The sequence below is a fragment of the Capra hircus genome, chromosome 16 (genome assembly GCF_001704415.2).
Source record: "Capra hircus breed San Clemente chromosome 16, ASM170441v1, whole genome shotgun sequence".
NCBI lineage: Eukaryota > Metazoa > Chordata > Mammalia > Artiodactyla > Bovidae > Capra > Capra hircus.
The window spans coordinates 13,912,222-13,929,494 of record NC_030823.1 but is presented as its reverse complement, the minus strand read 5'-3'; the positions used below and the strand labels follow the sequence as shown (position 1 = coordinate 13,929,494).

At 33.9% G+C, this 17,273-nt stretch overlaps 1 protein-coding gene across 3 annotated transcripts in view; it reads right to left on the bottom strand.

Annotated features, from left to right (window-relative positions):
* BRINP3 (BMP/retinoic acid inducible neural specific 3) overlaps nucleotides 1-17,273 on the bottom strand; it is a 482,774-nt gene that overhangs the window by 234,064 nt on the left and 231,437 nt on the right. For all 3 annotated transcript variants that reach the window (XM_005690466.3, XM_013970070.2, XM_005690467.2), the window contains exon 3: nucleotides 9,320-9,510. In XM_005690466.3, the coding sequence (XP_005690523.1) occupies nucleotides 9,320-9,510 (191 nt within the window). The remainder of the gene's footprint in view (nucleotides 1-9,319; nucleotides 9,511-17,273) is intronic.

The following is a 17,273-nucleotide window of genomic DNA, read 5'->3' as shown; positions in this document are numbered from 1 at the left end:
GGATTAATGATTGTAGATATAAAAAGATGTGATTATTCACATAGAAATCATGCAGCTGTGCCTTTTACAACTAAAATGCTGCGGAGGTTTATGGACTTTAAAAGCACATGCTGAAGATTGCTTTCATAGAGAATGCAAAACAGAGGACTGTAAAACCACAAAAAAAAATCATGACTTTAATGATATCCTAGTGTTGGTTCATAGGGTAAGATTAGGTATATTCAATATATTGTGGAAGTCACAATTATGTGTTTTTCTGTCCTGGTTTTCAAGAGTTGATTTTGTGTCCAGGAGAAACAGAAATGAAAGAACTTTCATTCTATTACCTTTTCACTTGGATCTTCTCAACTTGCATTCTCACATATATAGTTTTTAGGGATGGAGGTAATGCTTTCAAAATTTCACAATCAAAAGCAATGGAAAAGAGAATGAGTAACAGAATCTACAAATAAATCAACAAAAGGCAGTAGTTTATTATTTGCCATTTTAATTGTGTCATGGATGCAAACATGCACACATGTATTGCCGTTGTTCAGTCACTAAGTTATGTCTGACTCTTTGTGACTTCATGGACTGTAGCCCATCAGGTTCCTCTGTCCATGGGATTCTCCAAGCAAGAATACTGGAATGGGTTGCCATTTCCTTCTCCAGGGGATCTTCCTGACCCAGGAATCGAACCCGCCTCTACTCCATTGGCAAGGGTATTCTTCACCACCGAGCCTCCAGGGAAGCCCATGTATGTATTAAGGGTCCATTGTAAAAAACAGTGAGTGCTGCCCTTTAACTTGGTATCAAAAATAGAAAATGATAAGGTCAGCTGAATTCATAAGAGCCAGATGTTCCCTGATTCAGTACAAGTTTTGAAACACATCAGGAAGTTATTATGCTCATTTTTTCTTTTTATGCCTTTGCCGTCTGCCAGTAAGATAGCATGTTCCAATGAGAGCCTTTTTCAACTTAATTCCCAGAATGAGCAGACACTCAGAGCATGGGATACATATATACTGAAGAGACATAATACTGGGGAGACACAACAAGTATTATGTTGTGTAGTTGCAGTGCACTGAGTTCTGAGGTTATTTCTTTTTTAACTGCAATGACGGTAACTCTTGGATGTTTTCTGTATTTTATTTTAACATTGTTACTACCCATGGACTAGTATACTGACTCCAGTATATATCATTCCACCCAGGTGGAAAAAAAAAAAAGTGCATTTATGGCAAATATCTTCCCAGTCATTCAACTTTCTTATCCTTGAAAATCTTACTGTGAATGTCTATTTTGCTTTTGTGTGAGTTTCATGTATCAAAAACTGCTATAAGAGTAGACTAACAGGAACAACCAGTGCAAATACAGTTTAAATGTAATTGTAGGTTTTATTTTTGATGTATTGTTTTAGTTCAAAATTGTTATCCTATTTTTGGTAATAACAGGTCATATTATTCCTTGTGTTTTTCATTCCTTAAAAAATTCTCCAAGTGTTACTATATTTTAAGTATCTCTGTCTTTTTAAATTTTACTTCACTTTTCAGTGTTTACTCTCACTGCTAATGATCATTGTTTCCTAGCTTTTTGTGTTAAAAGGTATATCCCCTGAAGACATGTATCTTTCCACTAACATAGTGTTGCAGAAAAAAGACAAGGTTTTAGATACAAATAGAAGGGGAAAAAAATCTAGGAAAAACAGAATTCGGATAAGGAGCAAAGTCAAATATATAAAGACAGTAAAAAACAGACATGTTGGCTTAATACCAGTTGGCATCTGCCAGATATTTTGCAAAGAAAATAGCTAGCCTTATACAGCTTTGACAAAAACATAATATGTTTTGCAAAACACTCTAAAAAAAAGCAACTGACCTTATGCTTATTAAGAGTTATCCCCCACAAGTTGTCAGAAATATTTCTAAACAAAATTGCCCAGAAACAATAGTTCCTATAGAATAACAACATGAATAAAAAAGTAACTGGAAACATATAGTTCCAAGGAGAGATGGAACAGAATACACCCTGAATGAAATAGAAATTTCATGGAGCAGTTTACAAACAATGCTATAATGAACATTTTTGTGATGTGTAGTTGCAGACTCTTGCTATTATTTTGGTAAGATTGATTCTCAGAAGTGAGATTTCTGGAGCAGTTAAATGCAGTTGAAATTTATATAGATACTCTAAATAGTGCTGTTCAGACTTAATGTGCATATAAATCACCTGGAGATCTTGTTAACATATAGATTCTGATTCATTAATCTGGGATGCAATCTGAGATTCTGCATTTCTAACAAGTTCCAAGGTGATGCTGATGCTCTTGGATCATGGACCAGCCTCAAGTAATGAGGCTCTCAACCACGTAAAATTTATTACCAATTTAAATGTCTGTCTTTATCAGTGACCTGTGTGTTCCTTTAAGGAAGGTCCTGAATCTTTGTGCTTTTATAGGTAACTCAGTACATATTTGTCAAATAAATGGACAAGTGATTTATCTGTCCTATTAAAGTGCTATACAGAAAAACAAGAATAAATATAATTGTATTTATGAAATTCTAAAACTCAGCATTTATCTTTTGACTTAGTTGCCAGAAATGCCATTATTAAGATCAACTGACATAGCAAATTTAATTTCATTTTCTTCTTTGTTATCTTTATTATGATTCTTATAAATGGGCTCAAGACATTTTAATAGGTAACTGCCTTATAACCATTACACGTGAATTAACAATATTACTTTAATTTCAAAGTTTTCATTCTCTTCACCAGAGAAGTGTGAATGACAGAGACAGAAATGAAAGAATAAGAGAGAGACAGAGACACAGAGAGCTGACAGAGAGATGAACTGATATAACTAATCTTAAGTAGTATGAGTCTAAGTAAATATTCAGCCTTAAATACAAACATGGAAGTGTCATTATTTTAATAATTCCTTAATATTTAATAATTCCTTTAATAATTTTAATATAAAGCTTAGGAAAATTGTTCTTTTCTTTCTTTCAATACTTTTTCTTGAACAGAATATGTATTCTAATTAGAAATGCAACTGACTATGCATTTCTAATTACTTGAAAATACATAGAAATAGTTCCATATATTTTCAAGTAATTATTCCTATATGGTTAAATAATAAATTAAATGTATTAATACATACCTTGGTAGATTAACTTCTTTAAATTATATCATAGATAAACTAAAATAAAAGGAATTTATGCATCCTAAGAAGAGACAGTGAAAATGAGAAAGACAGCTATTAATCTATTTTGAAAGAAGATGATGCATAACATAGAATTAAAAACTATCTTTCAATATTTTCTACAAAATATAATTTACATACAGAAAAGTGAAAATTGAGCATTTCTGAAATTAAATGAGGATATTTGGATTTCCATACTTATAGGGATGCAAGAAAAAAAAAAAAACTAATATTGTATCATATCCCAGCTTACTGACCTCTTGTTTTTTCTTTGAACAAATATACACACACATAAAATATATATCAAAACATTTTTGAGCTAAATAAACTACCTTGCAGATATAGCTAATTATATACTATATCATCATTGAGGTAGTATTTATTTTACATAATTACCTTAGTAAGTTAATATTAGTCTGCATTTCAATCATGCATTTTTTTCACCCCAACAATGAAGAAAATATTTTCTATAGCTAATAAAATTAAATATCTGACAAAATGCTTTAAATTGAGCCATATGGTAATCCCTGATACATTCTCATAAGAAGCACTTTCAGAAAAAAAAAAATTCAAAAGCAAACTTGCAAAAAATATAACTCTTCCTGCTAAAAAATTAATGATGGCTTTTAAAACTCTGTGCATTCAAAATCAAAATAGAACTGTTTTTATGTTGCTGAGAATAAAAAAAAAACCTTTAAAATTATAAATGAACGAATCTCAATACACAGTCTATTTGCTTATAGAATGAATTTTGGTCCAATAAGAAAAACATCTCTGAGAAAAAGAGTACTTTGGAGGGAAGTTATTTTGCCTAAACTGTCCTCACTGAGTACATTCCAGACCCTGCTGGCAGAGGTGTGAGTTGACAGACTGGTGGGTGTTTACTTGTGAGTCAGTAACCCCACCTCTTCCTCTTCTTCCTCTTTAGGATGTGCTTTGGAGAAGGAGATGGCAACCCACTCCAGTATTCTTGCCTGGAGAATACCATGGATGGAGGAGCTTGGTGGGCTACAGTCCATGGGTTGCAAAGAGTCGGACATGACTGAGTGACTTGAGTGACTTCACTTTCACTTTAGGGAGCACAGAGCACCTGCTGCGGTCGGCTTCTCACCTCCTTAGACTTTAAAGAGCCATTTCACCAGGAGGTGTTCACATTCTCCAGTGACTATGGATGGCTCAGAGCTTTACATATGACTGCTTGGATAAGTCTTTGCAACTGTGGAGGTGAGGCTCAGGTCAGATTTAATTACTACTATAAACATTTTTTTATCAATTTTTAATTAATTTTTATTTTCATCTCCCTTAATCCTTTGTCCTTTTCTATTGATAGAGAATCCTGACCTGTTATTAGTGAACACCCTCTGTCTGCTCAGTAAGCTCAACAATATTAAGGTCTTTTTGTTTCCATTCACTCATTTTTTTTTTTTCCTTTTTTGGTATTTCTGTATTCAGTACACAGATGCACTTTATTTCAGTGTTTGTCATAGATTATATTATAATGAAATATTTTATAAAAACAGTCCAGAAATATATTCCATAGCTAGAAATCAATATATCCCAAGAGTGCAATCTTTTCCAAGATTGATTCTTTAAATTTAGTAGCTTATTTTAGATTTCTAAACTGTGATGGAGTTTAGATATCATTATCCCAAATAGAAGCAGGCTAAATAACTATGTTGAAAAATAGTTTGGAAGCTATAAGATGAAACAAACATAGAAAATGATATATATTGAAGAAGGTTTTTTATAATTTATTTTCCCCTATAGGAAGATAATTTAATCACTGACTTTTCTATCATAAAATATCCCATTAAAGGCTTCGAATATCCTATCCCAAGTTTTATGTCTAAGTCAATAATATGATGTACTAAATAACTCTTGGGGAAAAAAGACATTTTTCATTTATTTCCTTTTCATCACTTTAATGCTGGTAGAGAGTATTTTACACTCAACTTGTTTTGAAAAATGTTTAAATTTAGTTGAAGGTCTAGTTACTTAGAAAGCATCTACTTATAAAGTAATGAGTTTTCAGATGCAAAGTAGTATGTATAGACTGGATAAACAAGAAGGTCCTACTGTATAGCACAGAGAACTGTATTTAATATTCTGTGATAAACCATAATGAAAACCAACATTAAAAAGAATGTATATATATATATATATATATATATATGTATAACTGAATCATTTTACTGTAAGGAAGAAATTAACACAACATTTCAAATCAACTATATTTCAATTAAACCATAAAAATAAAATTTTAAAACCTGGCTTTTTATTGAAAACATCTTGCGTGTATACCTGACATCCTCAGTGTTAATATTAGAGTTGTTCTTCAGTCTTGGTCATTTAATGAGAGAGAAAGAGAACTTACTCAAGTTAAACACCATCAGTCTCATTTTTAAAAAATGGAGTAATACAATTTCATGTTCAGTCAGGTAAAACATATGAAATTAAAATACACTTATAGGAGCAAAAAAGAGTGTCATTACAATAGCAATAATTTTAAAAATGGCTGAAATCAACCTAGTATACATTTTAATTGCTAATAGTTTATATCCTTAAGCTACTAAACTAATTTCATAGATTTTAACTAAATTATTAACATCACCCAACAGAGAGATTTCTGAAGGAAAATATAAGTAACATTTAAAGATGAAAAAAATAATTTCAACAGAACATACCAGGAATACTAAATCCAAAGGATAGTCAGAGATTAGACAGCAAATGAGGGTGCTGATTCTATTCTTTCCCCCAACCCTCCATGGAAGACAATGCTTGAATAAAACTTTTAAGTAACTGAAGTAAATCAGTTTTGAGAAAGTAGATTGTCATTAACAAATAATCAACCTTAAAAAGTAATTTACCACAAAGGTTTTCATCAACCATGTTTATAAAAACAAGCCAAAAACATATAAAAAACAAAAGGTATCTTAAGCTGACAATGTGACACCATAATGCCAAAACAATGAAATCAAAAGGTCACCATAGTTTTGTTGCTAAGGAACAAATTATCCCTGAGAATCATCTCTACTTTTGATCTCTTCTGTTTCCCCCTTTGTCACTTCCTTCCTTTCTTATTTGAAGAATATATTTCATGCTCTGAAATTCTTCTGGGAACTCTGTATTGTTGATGTAATGAAACCTAGTATGGTGTGTGTTGCAAGAACACTGAACTTTTTAAAAGGAGGTGTTATAGAAATAATTTAATTTTGACTTTCACTTCAGATTTTATTGTATTAATAACCATTGTCATTACAAAGCCAAATAGACATAACTTTCAAAGAATCAGTTTTCACAATTAGGGGGATATTTTTGTCATTGTTTTGCCATCCACAGTGCTATAATAACAACAGCAATTACATAAATGCATGGCTTGTTTATGGCACTTACACTAATCTTCCCATGTCCCTGTCACACAGGCGTTACTCTCCCCCATTTTTCCTTAAAAAAAAAAAAACCTAAAAAGCAGTGAAATTACTTGTTTTTAAGGTCTCACAATTTGTTCAAAATTAAAACAAGAGTCAGGATTCAACAACAGGCTTGTCTGATCTCTTTATCTCATTATCTTAGTATTATCTTTTTATGGAGGAAGGTAATGGAGAAAGAGTGTGCATCACAGCTAAACTTTTCTGTCTGCTTGGACTACCTCTTTCTTCTACATTTAATTCCTCAGGGTTCCATGGCAGGCTTGCTTCTCTAGTGTGTCCAGGGATCTCTCCTTTTTCACCCTCCCCATACCTGGCTCACCTGCTCTCCCTCTTATCCTGATTCTCTCCAATTCTGAATCTATTAGTTTAACTGACCCATTCTGGCTCCATGGATTTGCTTCTTTCATTCAGTCTTCTTCCTGAATTAGACCTCAATTATCCTCTCCCGTATATTTCATCATTTTGACATTTATCTAGTGGACTGGGCAGTCTCAGCTTCCTAGCAAAGTGTAGTTTCACTTATTCATTTAAAAATTTAACAAATATTTAAAGAGAACTTATTGTGTGCCCAGCACTACTATAATGTTGATTGAAAAAACTGCACAATGCAGCAGTTGAAAATTAAGTTTTATTTGGTGGACAAAATTAAGGACCTAAGCCCAGAAGATAGTCTCTGAGGTCACTCTGAGGGACTGCTCTGAAAAGAGAAGGGAGCAGTCAGGATACATAGGAGTTGTGCAACAAAAATCAGATAATGGAATATCAAAAAATTACTATTAATTAAAGAAACGTTGAAAAAACTGAAATTCAGTTTTAAAAAGAAGTTCAAAAAGTTTAAAAAAGAAATTTAGGTTAATGAATTTAGCACTTTTCTATGAATGGGAAGATGCAAGAGTCTGTGCTAACTGAAATCGTTGATATACACTTTAACTATCTAGGGCCAGTATCCTCCTTCTCTGTCAGGAATCCCATCAGGGTGCACAGCTGGGGTGGCTGCAGTGACTGATGACTTGATGGCTGCAACATGCTTTGTTTAGACATTGGTATTGTCCATCCACAATAACTGTGGGTGGTAAATTGGTAACAAATACAGGAAAGATTCCTGTCTTTAAGAAAATATGCAGGAATGACAGATGATAAACCAGGAAACCCATAAATAATTTTTTCACATAATAATAAATACTATGAAGAATGTAAAATGAGACAATGAAACAGTAGAGACTCTTGGTGGTCTATAGGCACTATTGCTGATCAGCAATGTTACTCCCCTCTGAGAGTAACATTTGAGCAGAAAAATGTGAAGTTTCCTTGTGGCTGAAAAATCAAGCACAATCAGGAGAATGGTCAGATGAGGTTTCAGATGAAAGCCAGTGGCAGATCACTCATGTGGTGCCTTAAGAAACCACAGAAAGGCATGTGGATTTCATATCAAGTGGCTAATTGTAGGTTGAGTTAAAAAACTCAAGTTTTACAAAGATGTGTGCAAAGGACAAACCTTAGGAGTAATCTAGAAGAAACATGATGGTCACTTGTCTAGGGACACTGGGGTGGGAGTCAGAAAAGAATTTGATATAGGATATTTTTTGGAAAAATAAACTGATGTGACTTGGTGACAGTCTGGACTGGCAGGAAAAAGGGAAAAATATACATGCTCTCAGTTCAGTTCATTTGCTCAGTCGTGTCCGACTCTGTGACCCCACGATTCACAGCATGCCAGGCCTCCCTGTCCATCACCAACTCACGGAGTTCACTTAAACTCATGTCCATCGAGTCGGTGATGCCATCCAGCTAAGACAGGAAAAATAAAGGGCAGGTGGTCTTTCACATCACTTCACCGTTAGTGTGAATCAGTCTGTCTGTCTTCCATAAACTTCCTAAGAAATTGACAAGGGGGCAGGGAATCACTGTTTCCATGGTGATTCCTACCCAATTTTGTCCAATGGTCCTCTTTACAGGAAAGAGTAACATCCATTTTAAATGGAATATTTGGACATTAAAGTTCTATAAAACATTATTAAATATATGGAATTCTGGTATACATTTAAATTTTAGAAAAATATCATTTTCTTCCTATTATACATTATCTCCCCCCAAATCATTTACATGTATTCAAAATACTGAATTATATATCACCATGATAAAACACATGTAATGATATTTAATCACATGGAGGAAGAAGTAATATTATTAATTTCTATTTTCATATTATGCATCTTCACTGATATTTATTTCAATGAAATACTCTTTTAACATAATATATCACTCTTCATATCATATATCAACCACAATCAGAAATGTTAAAATAGCTCTAAAAATGTAATTTTGGAATTTTAATTTTTACTTCAGGACCTTTCCTGCTCTCTGAAAACAGAGTCCCATCTGTGACTAGAATGCTTATTGTTCAAATTTAAACAAACTTTGGCATATCATCTTGCATTATAGAGTATCATAACTATGCCTGTATTTAGTCTACGTTACTAGATTGTTAATTACTTTCAGGCAGAAACTAAGTGACAATCCTCTACCCCACCCTTGTGAACACCATACAAGATATTTAGCAGTAATTCAATAAATGTGCTGATTAAGTTAATGAATGAAATCTAAGATTATTCAAACTGCAGCAATTTGGATGAACCAACACTGTTCCTTGACTTATACAGTTTTATGCACAAGCACACACAGGCACAAATATTTCAAAGAGTCGTACCTCCCAGAGTAGCAGAGAGCAAGAAATGCGTCCCATATTTCTTGATAAGATTTTCTGTGATTTGCTGAAGGGTAGGTCGACGTCCCAAAAGTCTTATGTTGCGGAAGAATTCAGGGGCAAGAGGCAGAGGGGAGCCAAGGAAATTTCTTCTCTCAACTGCAAGGTTATTTACTTTCCAGCGGCCAAACTCCCTGAAAAGCAAATTTATTTTTATTCATAAATACATAATCTATCTGAATGTTTTCATTTGAAAAGTTCACTTGGTAGTTTTGCTGGAATCACTACATTACAATGATTTTTGCTTGTAACAATACTGCATGTGCTATGAGTAGGAGAAGCAATATTTATAATTTATGTAGCTGAGTGACTATTCCGAAACCAAGTCATGTAGAGGAAAAATAAACCACTTAAAGTAAACAGCTTCCACTGATTTTTTTTTCCCTAAGGAATTATGTACTTATAAAAATGATTTCATTATGCATAGAATATTAATGTAGAATTATTTTTTAAAAGGAAACAAAAGCAATATTTTATTATTTTCCAATGGAAGTTGAAAAAAGATTAAATTTATTTTTATCATTAATGATTCTTTTTCTATTCAGTTTAGATTGGAAACTTGTAAGACTTCAAGAATATTAAGGAGCTTAGAAGAATTTTTAAAAATATGATCAACAAAGAAACTAGTTCTTGTAATAATTGTTGTGTACAGTATATTCTGAAACCCCAATTCAACTTAATCAGCAATTACTCAAGAAGCAAAACTACTTTTAAGCTGGATTTGGTCAAATCAGAGAAATAGCAAATATGAATATAAAAGATTTATATAAAAATGTTTATATTGAGTTAAAGCCAACCTAATAATATTTTAGAAAATGACTATGCTGAACTAGATTGCCTGATATCAACTATACAGATTTTTTTTTCCCCCTTCAGGGATGATCTGATAAATCTCAAGTAGCTTCTGCAGAGAAGATTTCCCTCTACTAGATTTAAAATCACCTATTTGTGTAATTTGACCTCGTTACTACTTAGCAAATAAAATGCTGATTAAATATTGTATAAATAGGTGCCATATTTATTTACATTTTTGCCTTCAGATACATCTGTGAAAGTGAAGTTGCTCAGCTGTGTCCTACCAGGCTTCTCCAACCATGAGATTCTCCAGGCAAGAATACTGGAGTGGGTTGCCATTTCCTTCTCCAATACATCTGTGAACTAGACTCTAAATGGAGTTCACATTCTAGGGACAGTTTTAAGAACAAAGATGTTAAATTTTAAACACATTCAGATTGTGACAAGTGCTGAAAGCTACCTCAGGCAGCCTATTGTGACGGCCCATAGGCAAGATGGCCCTATTTTATCATAAGTGACCAGAGAGGGCAACTCCAGAGAGGTGCTATTTGACACTTAGGCAGTCATTAAAGGAAAAATACAAGAGACTAGTTGTGGGGAGGCACAGAAAAGATTTACACAGAATAATGAAGAATGGTAAATAAATACTTCCAGGACCAAGAACCCAGAGAAGGCAATGGCACCCCACTCCAGTACTCTTGCCTGGAAAATCCCATGGACAGAGGAGCCTGGAAAGCTGCGGTTTATGGGGTCACTGAAGGTCGGACACGACTGAGCGACTTCACTTTCACTTTTCACTTTCATGCATTGGAGAAGGAAATGTCAACCCACTCCAGTGTTCTTGCCTGGAGAATCCCAGGACGGAGGAGCCGGTGGGCTGCCGTCTATGGGGTCGCACAGAGTCAAACAGAGCTGAAGTGACTTAGCAGCAACAGCAGGAGGACCAAGAACCACGTCCCTGATGGAGTCTCTAACCATGAATCATTTGTTCCTCTGACACACATTTGGCAGCCAAACAATCCATCCAGTCTTTCGGAAACTAATTACAAGATTCACTGAGGAATCTAGGTAAGACCAGCCTGAAAATGTTGCCTTCATTGAGACACACCTGCTACCACCTCTGTAAATCAGCAGATCCCAACAACTTTATTTTTTTTTTTTTTTCCAACAACTTTAAATAGTATGATCATGCCAATTGTTCTCAAATATCAGGACCTATTAGAATCACCTGGAGACTCCATCCCAGAGTTTCTGATTCATTAGGCCTCGGATGGGGTCAAGAGTTTGCATTTTCAACTAGTGATGCTAATAGTGCTATTCCTGGGATCATATTTTGAAGAAAATTACTGATTAGATCATTTGGCGCATTGCTTTAAGTCAAATTTACTTTGAGTAAATTTTAAAACTCCTTTTCAGTAAATTTTGGAAGTTTATTACTGGATTTATTATTTCATGTTTCCTCAGAAGAGAGTAAGAATGTTGTTGTTATTATCTTCCCACACCTGATTGATAACAGTAATTTCCTATTTCTTTTTATTTTGTAAGAGATTTACCTGAATTTATTTGTGCATGTGTGTGTTTGATATACATGTAGAATATGCAAATGGAAACATATATTCAAAATATTAAGGTTTTAATGTTTTGTGACATAAGGTATAAAATAAAACAGTGCTTCTAAAAGTTATTTATTAAACCATGATCTAAATAATAGTTGCTCATTAATTTCAAAACTTTACTCCCCAACAGTTACTTTTTTATTTGCTGAAAAGATTGTATAACTTTATCAAGAGAGAGTAACATAGCTTGAAACTAAAGTTACGGTATATCTTTCTCAATGGTTTAAATGAACAGATTTATAAACTCATATGCATTGACAAATACTCATATGATAAGATACAAATTGCTAAGTGAAGTAATTGGACTTTAAATAACCAAGGCAAATTTTTGCTGGTGATTTTTTTTACAACCTGTACAAACTCTTTCTAAATTGCTATTTCTTGCTAGATGACTGTAGGTAAATACATAGTGGAAGAGTGCAATCCCAGCCTCCCTTATTTTTTTGACAATTAGTCAATGTATACCAGCAACCCATGATCAGTACCAACCCATGATCTATTCTGACTTGAAATATCTGCAACTTTCTTTAGCTTGTTCTTCTTAAATTTGAATCAATTTCTGAACTCAGCTTATGACATTAATTTAACAAGAAAATTTACTAATGGTTTGGTACTTATTGTCGTAGCTACCAGAAATCTTGCTAGTAATATAGACGAATAGAAGAAAACCTCTGACTTCAAGAGTTCCAAAATTATACTGAGTGAAGTATAACATGAATGAATAAATTGCAAAGCCTTCACAATGTGCAAGAACACAAGAGGGACAATAACTTAATGAACATAACCCTTCGGCCCAATTCCTTGATATAAATGTTACTAATCTAACTCATTTAAAATATGTTTTGTCTTTCCTTAGATATGCACATCTCACATGGCTATCAAGAGTTAAAGACTATGGACAATCTTCCAGGCAGCTTTCTTCATCTTATCGGATGCTTTTTATTACGTCAGTCTGTTAACACCGATTATGTTTATGGTCTCAATTCACCTTCTGACATTTCAGTGGGACAAAACACTTTGCCATACCATCAGGTTAATTTATTCTCTCTGTCATACAACACCAAGAGTAAAGGACAAATCCTTTGGGAGTGTCACCAAATACTAAAACGAAACTAATTAACCAGTCAACCAACTAAATGGATAAATAAATGAATTTAAAAAACAGGATTGTTAGTAACTGCAGTAAATTGTTTTAATTTTCAAAGCTTTATTTAAATTCTTCTCCTAGTTTTTTCAAATATTTTTCATATAAACAATGAAATATTATACTTTCTATTATTTGCATAGAAAACACAAATATTGGTGTGAGATCTGAGAACTCCTATTGCTATTCAAATTTTGCTTGTGTTGTACTGATATATGATCACTGCTATAATCTCTATAAATTTTTGGTGAAAACCTACTTAGAACATACTGAAATCATTCTCAGAAGTGGTGATAAGAACACTTCACGTGAAGGAAATAATCTCTGGACAGTTAAGTACCATACTGTGAGCTGTAGACACAGATATTAATTCAAATAATGTGTCTCTTTCACCTGAGCCCAAGTATGATTGCATTTATCGGTGTTCTTTAAAGTCAGTATGGCCATGCATCTTACTGTGATCAAAAAAGCATGAGCATGTAGGTTAGCCTGGACAATCAGCTTGGAACCCTGATCAAGAAAGATGATTCAAGCCCCTATCCTTCAACCACTGGTCCTGCACCTTCTTAGGATGAACACGAGAATGAAGTAAAAAGAGAGCTTGTCATGTAATCTGCCAAGATTACAGAGCTGGTCATTTGTTTGCTTGCTTTCTAGCAATATCATGGCTAAAATCAAGTATTTTAAATTTGAGGTAAGTTGAGAAGACAACAAGGAACTAATGGTTGTACATGAATAAGAAATTAATGGGTACAGTTTTTTTTTTTTTCTTTCCTGAAGAATAAATTCACTTCAGTTGGAACTAGACCATGCATTCATTAAATTTTGGAAAAACAAAGCAATAGAGTGCTGAATTGAAAACACGCTGCCTGATAAGATTTATCATAATAAGAGCATTTTACCTAAAGGCATCTCAGGATTCTATCCAGATGCATTATGTTTATGTTAAATAAGAACATTGTTATATCTAACTAAATGCTGTATTCTACCTGAAGCCTTCATAGAACATAAATGTCATCTCACTATAACTTTTGGAAGTCTTTAAGTGACATCACCACAATCATCATTGTTTGGTTTAACTCAGCCCCTTTATAAGCACCACTATTTTGTAGAACACTCAAATGGATTATAACCAGTTCAGCCAGAACATTACTTTGAAATTGTTTTCTTTGGCTTTAAGGGGCCTCCATTAGTTGATTAGAGCTGCATGTTTGGTGCTAAAAATTTGGACTTGCAAGCATCATTTATTATGTGTGTCCGTGTTTACTTTTCTACAACCATATTTATTATAATTTTATCCCTACCCATCTCATAAAAAAGATTAGAAAACCTGAATGACATCAACAAATTCCATTTAAATAATGGTTACATCATTGCCACATTGCCATTGACCTTTCTTATTTGTATTTACATTCTGTGTGAATACATAAATGTACTCAGTACAACTGACTTGTACTTACACTTGACTTACAGTTAACTAGCATGCTTTCTTTAAAATTACACATGTATACTTGGTTCCTGAAAAATACAGAATCTACCGTGGTTGATATTAGATATTTTGTACTCACTACCAAAGGAAGGACAAAATAAAAATATCGATGAAATGAATTTATACACTTGCTGAAAAGGTTTATCTTTAACTGCTAATTTACACTAAATAAAGGTGTTTTGTGAAGTCCTAAAATCTATTATTACATTACTTTTCATGATACTACATTTGTTGGCTTGAAATTTTAATTCTGTCGATATTCATTAAAACTTGGAGACACAACAGAATGTTAAACAAAATATATTGCCCAAGAACTAATGTGTGGACAATTCTAGCCTAAGAATTATGAATTAACTTGCCAATTTTTAGCAGCAATTCCTTCTAATTGCATTTGTAAAATCATACTGATCTTAAGAAAGGCCACTAATAATCAATACTGGTCTCCCATAATTCTATTATATATAATCGTTATATATAAAACTGGCTTTTTTAAAGTTCTTTCAGAGGAGTTTCTACATCTCACAAATGATGCTGTTTTCCATTTGGCCAGAACAAGGCAAATGTTGCTAATGGCCTGAATAACAGTAGTTCTGAGGCCAGTTTTCTAAAAGCAACTGAATGCTGAGCAGTTGGCAGGATAGAGAATCCATTCTCTTTCGCCCTCCTGTCCCTTAATACACTGACACTTTCTCTTTTTTTTAACAGTAGCAGGGTTTTTAAAGCTTGGGAGGTATTTGAATATGAAGCTAGGAATTCACAAGAATTAATCTATTAAAAATACTGGAAGAAAGGCATAATAATCACATTATGACTTTGTGAAATGTTTACAAGCAAGATTTTTGAGAAGCATCATTAATGACTATTGCAATTTGAATAAGCTGCCAACTGTAGAGCAGAATGTTTGTGCTGTGTTAAGTTGCTTCAGTCGTGTCTGATTCTTTGTGACCCCATAGACTGTAGCCCGCCAGGCTCCTCTATAGATGGGATTCTCCAGGCAAGAGTACTGGAGTGGGTTGCCATGCCCTCCTCCAGGGGATCTTCCTGACCCAACACTTGAACCGTGTCATTAAAATCTCCCGCATTGGCAGGCAGATTCTTTACCACCAGCAACACCTAGGAAGCCCTCAGAGTAGAATGAAGACCAATTATCATGATTGCAATAAAGCATTACCCATCCCAGTAAAACAATAAGAATTCATTGTATTAATAGCTGTAGCCTCTTGACTATATTATTGAGTATATGAGATCTGGATGGGGTTACTGAGAAATTTTAAAGAATGGTCTGGTTTGTGGCTACTAATGTATTTTTCTAATTCTTAAAATATGTTACATTTTTAGGGCTATGAAATACTGAAAATGATGTAATTTTATCTTGAAAGTGCAAAGAAAGTGAAGTTGCTCAGTCATGTCTGAATCCTTGTGACCCCAAGGACTGTAGCCTACCAGGCTCCTCCGTCCATGAGATTTTCCAGGCAAGAGTACTGGAGTGGGGTGCCATTTCCTTCTCCAGGGTATCTTTCCAACCCAGGGATAGAACCCAGGTCTCCTGCATTGCAGGCAGACACTTTACCATCTGAGCCATCAGGGAAGCCACAATTTTAAATTATTTTCAGTAGTTTAATAGATATTTGAATCAAAATTTAAGGGAAATACCAAAGGTATCCCCAAAAGTAATTCACTTCAAAGGAATATAATGGCACTACATGCTTATATACTTATGTAGATATATATATGGGTGTGTGCTTAGTCATGTCCAACTCTGTGATCCTATGGACTGTGTAACCCACTGGGCTTCTCTGTACATGGGGATGCTCCAGGCAAGAATACTGGAGTGCGTTGCCATGCTCTCCTCCAGGGTATCTTCCCAACCTAGGTCTCCCACATGGCAGGCAGATTCTTTACCATCTGACCTACCAGGGAAGCCCAAGAATACTGAAGTGAGTAGTCTAGCCCTACTCCAGAAGATATTCCAAATCCAGGAACTGAACTGGGGTCTCCTGATTTGCAGGTGGATTCTTTACTACCTGGGAGAGGGAAATGGCAACCCACTCCAGTATTCTTGCCTGGAAAACCCCATGGATGGAGGAGCCTGGTAGTCTACAGTTCATGGGGTGGCAAAGAGTCGGACACGATTGAGCGACTTCACTCACTCTTTACTACCCGAGCTACTGAGAAAGCCCACACATGTGTGTATATGTATATGTGTGTTTATATACACATACACGTATATGTGTGTATATATATAGGATTTATTATTCATTTTTAAATTAAACCACTCTTTTGAAGAGATGTTAGCAAAAGTTTTGATGTAAAAAATAAACATACATGGTGCCAATGAATGACTAAGTTAAGAGAGGGAATGATTTAACAAGCAAAAGCTTTCTTTCTAAATTTTGGAAATATAGTTTAACATCTGTTACATCTCATCACAATTATCCCTCAACCACATTCATGTAATTACACAGATTTCATAATTATTGATCAGTGTAGATAAGAGACAAACACAACTGAGCTAAAATAAAATGTCTACTTGATTCTCTGTGAAAATAAGCAACAAACAAATACAAATGTCTTTCTTTGAAATTTATAATTACAGAATTAATTATTTATGTTGAATAATGAGTCAAAATTTACATTTCTTACATAAATTTAAATATTTTAGGGACTAATACTAGTCTTTCAAAGGAGAATAGATTTAAGAGTCAGCTAAAGTTTAAAATTTAATTTTCACCAATTTAGTTCACAAAATTCAAAGGTATGTTCATTTTGGCAAGTTCTTAGCCTCAGTGATGTAAAGGCATTTAATTTATAAGTCTATGTTTGATAATACTACCTCTGTAGAGTTTCACAGAA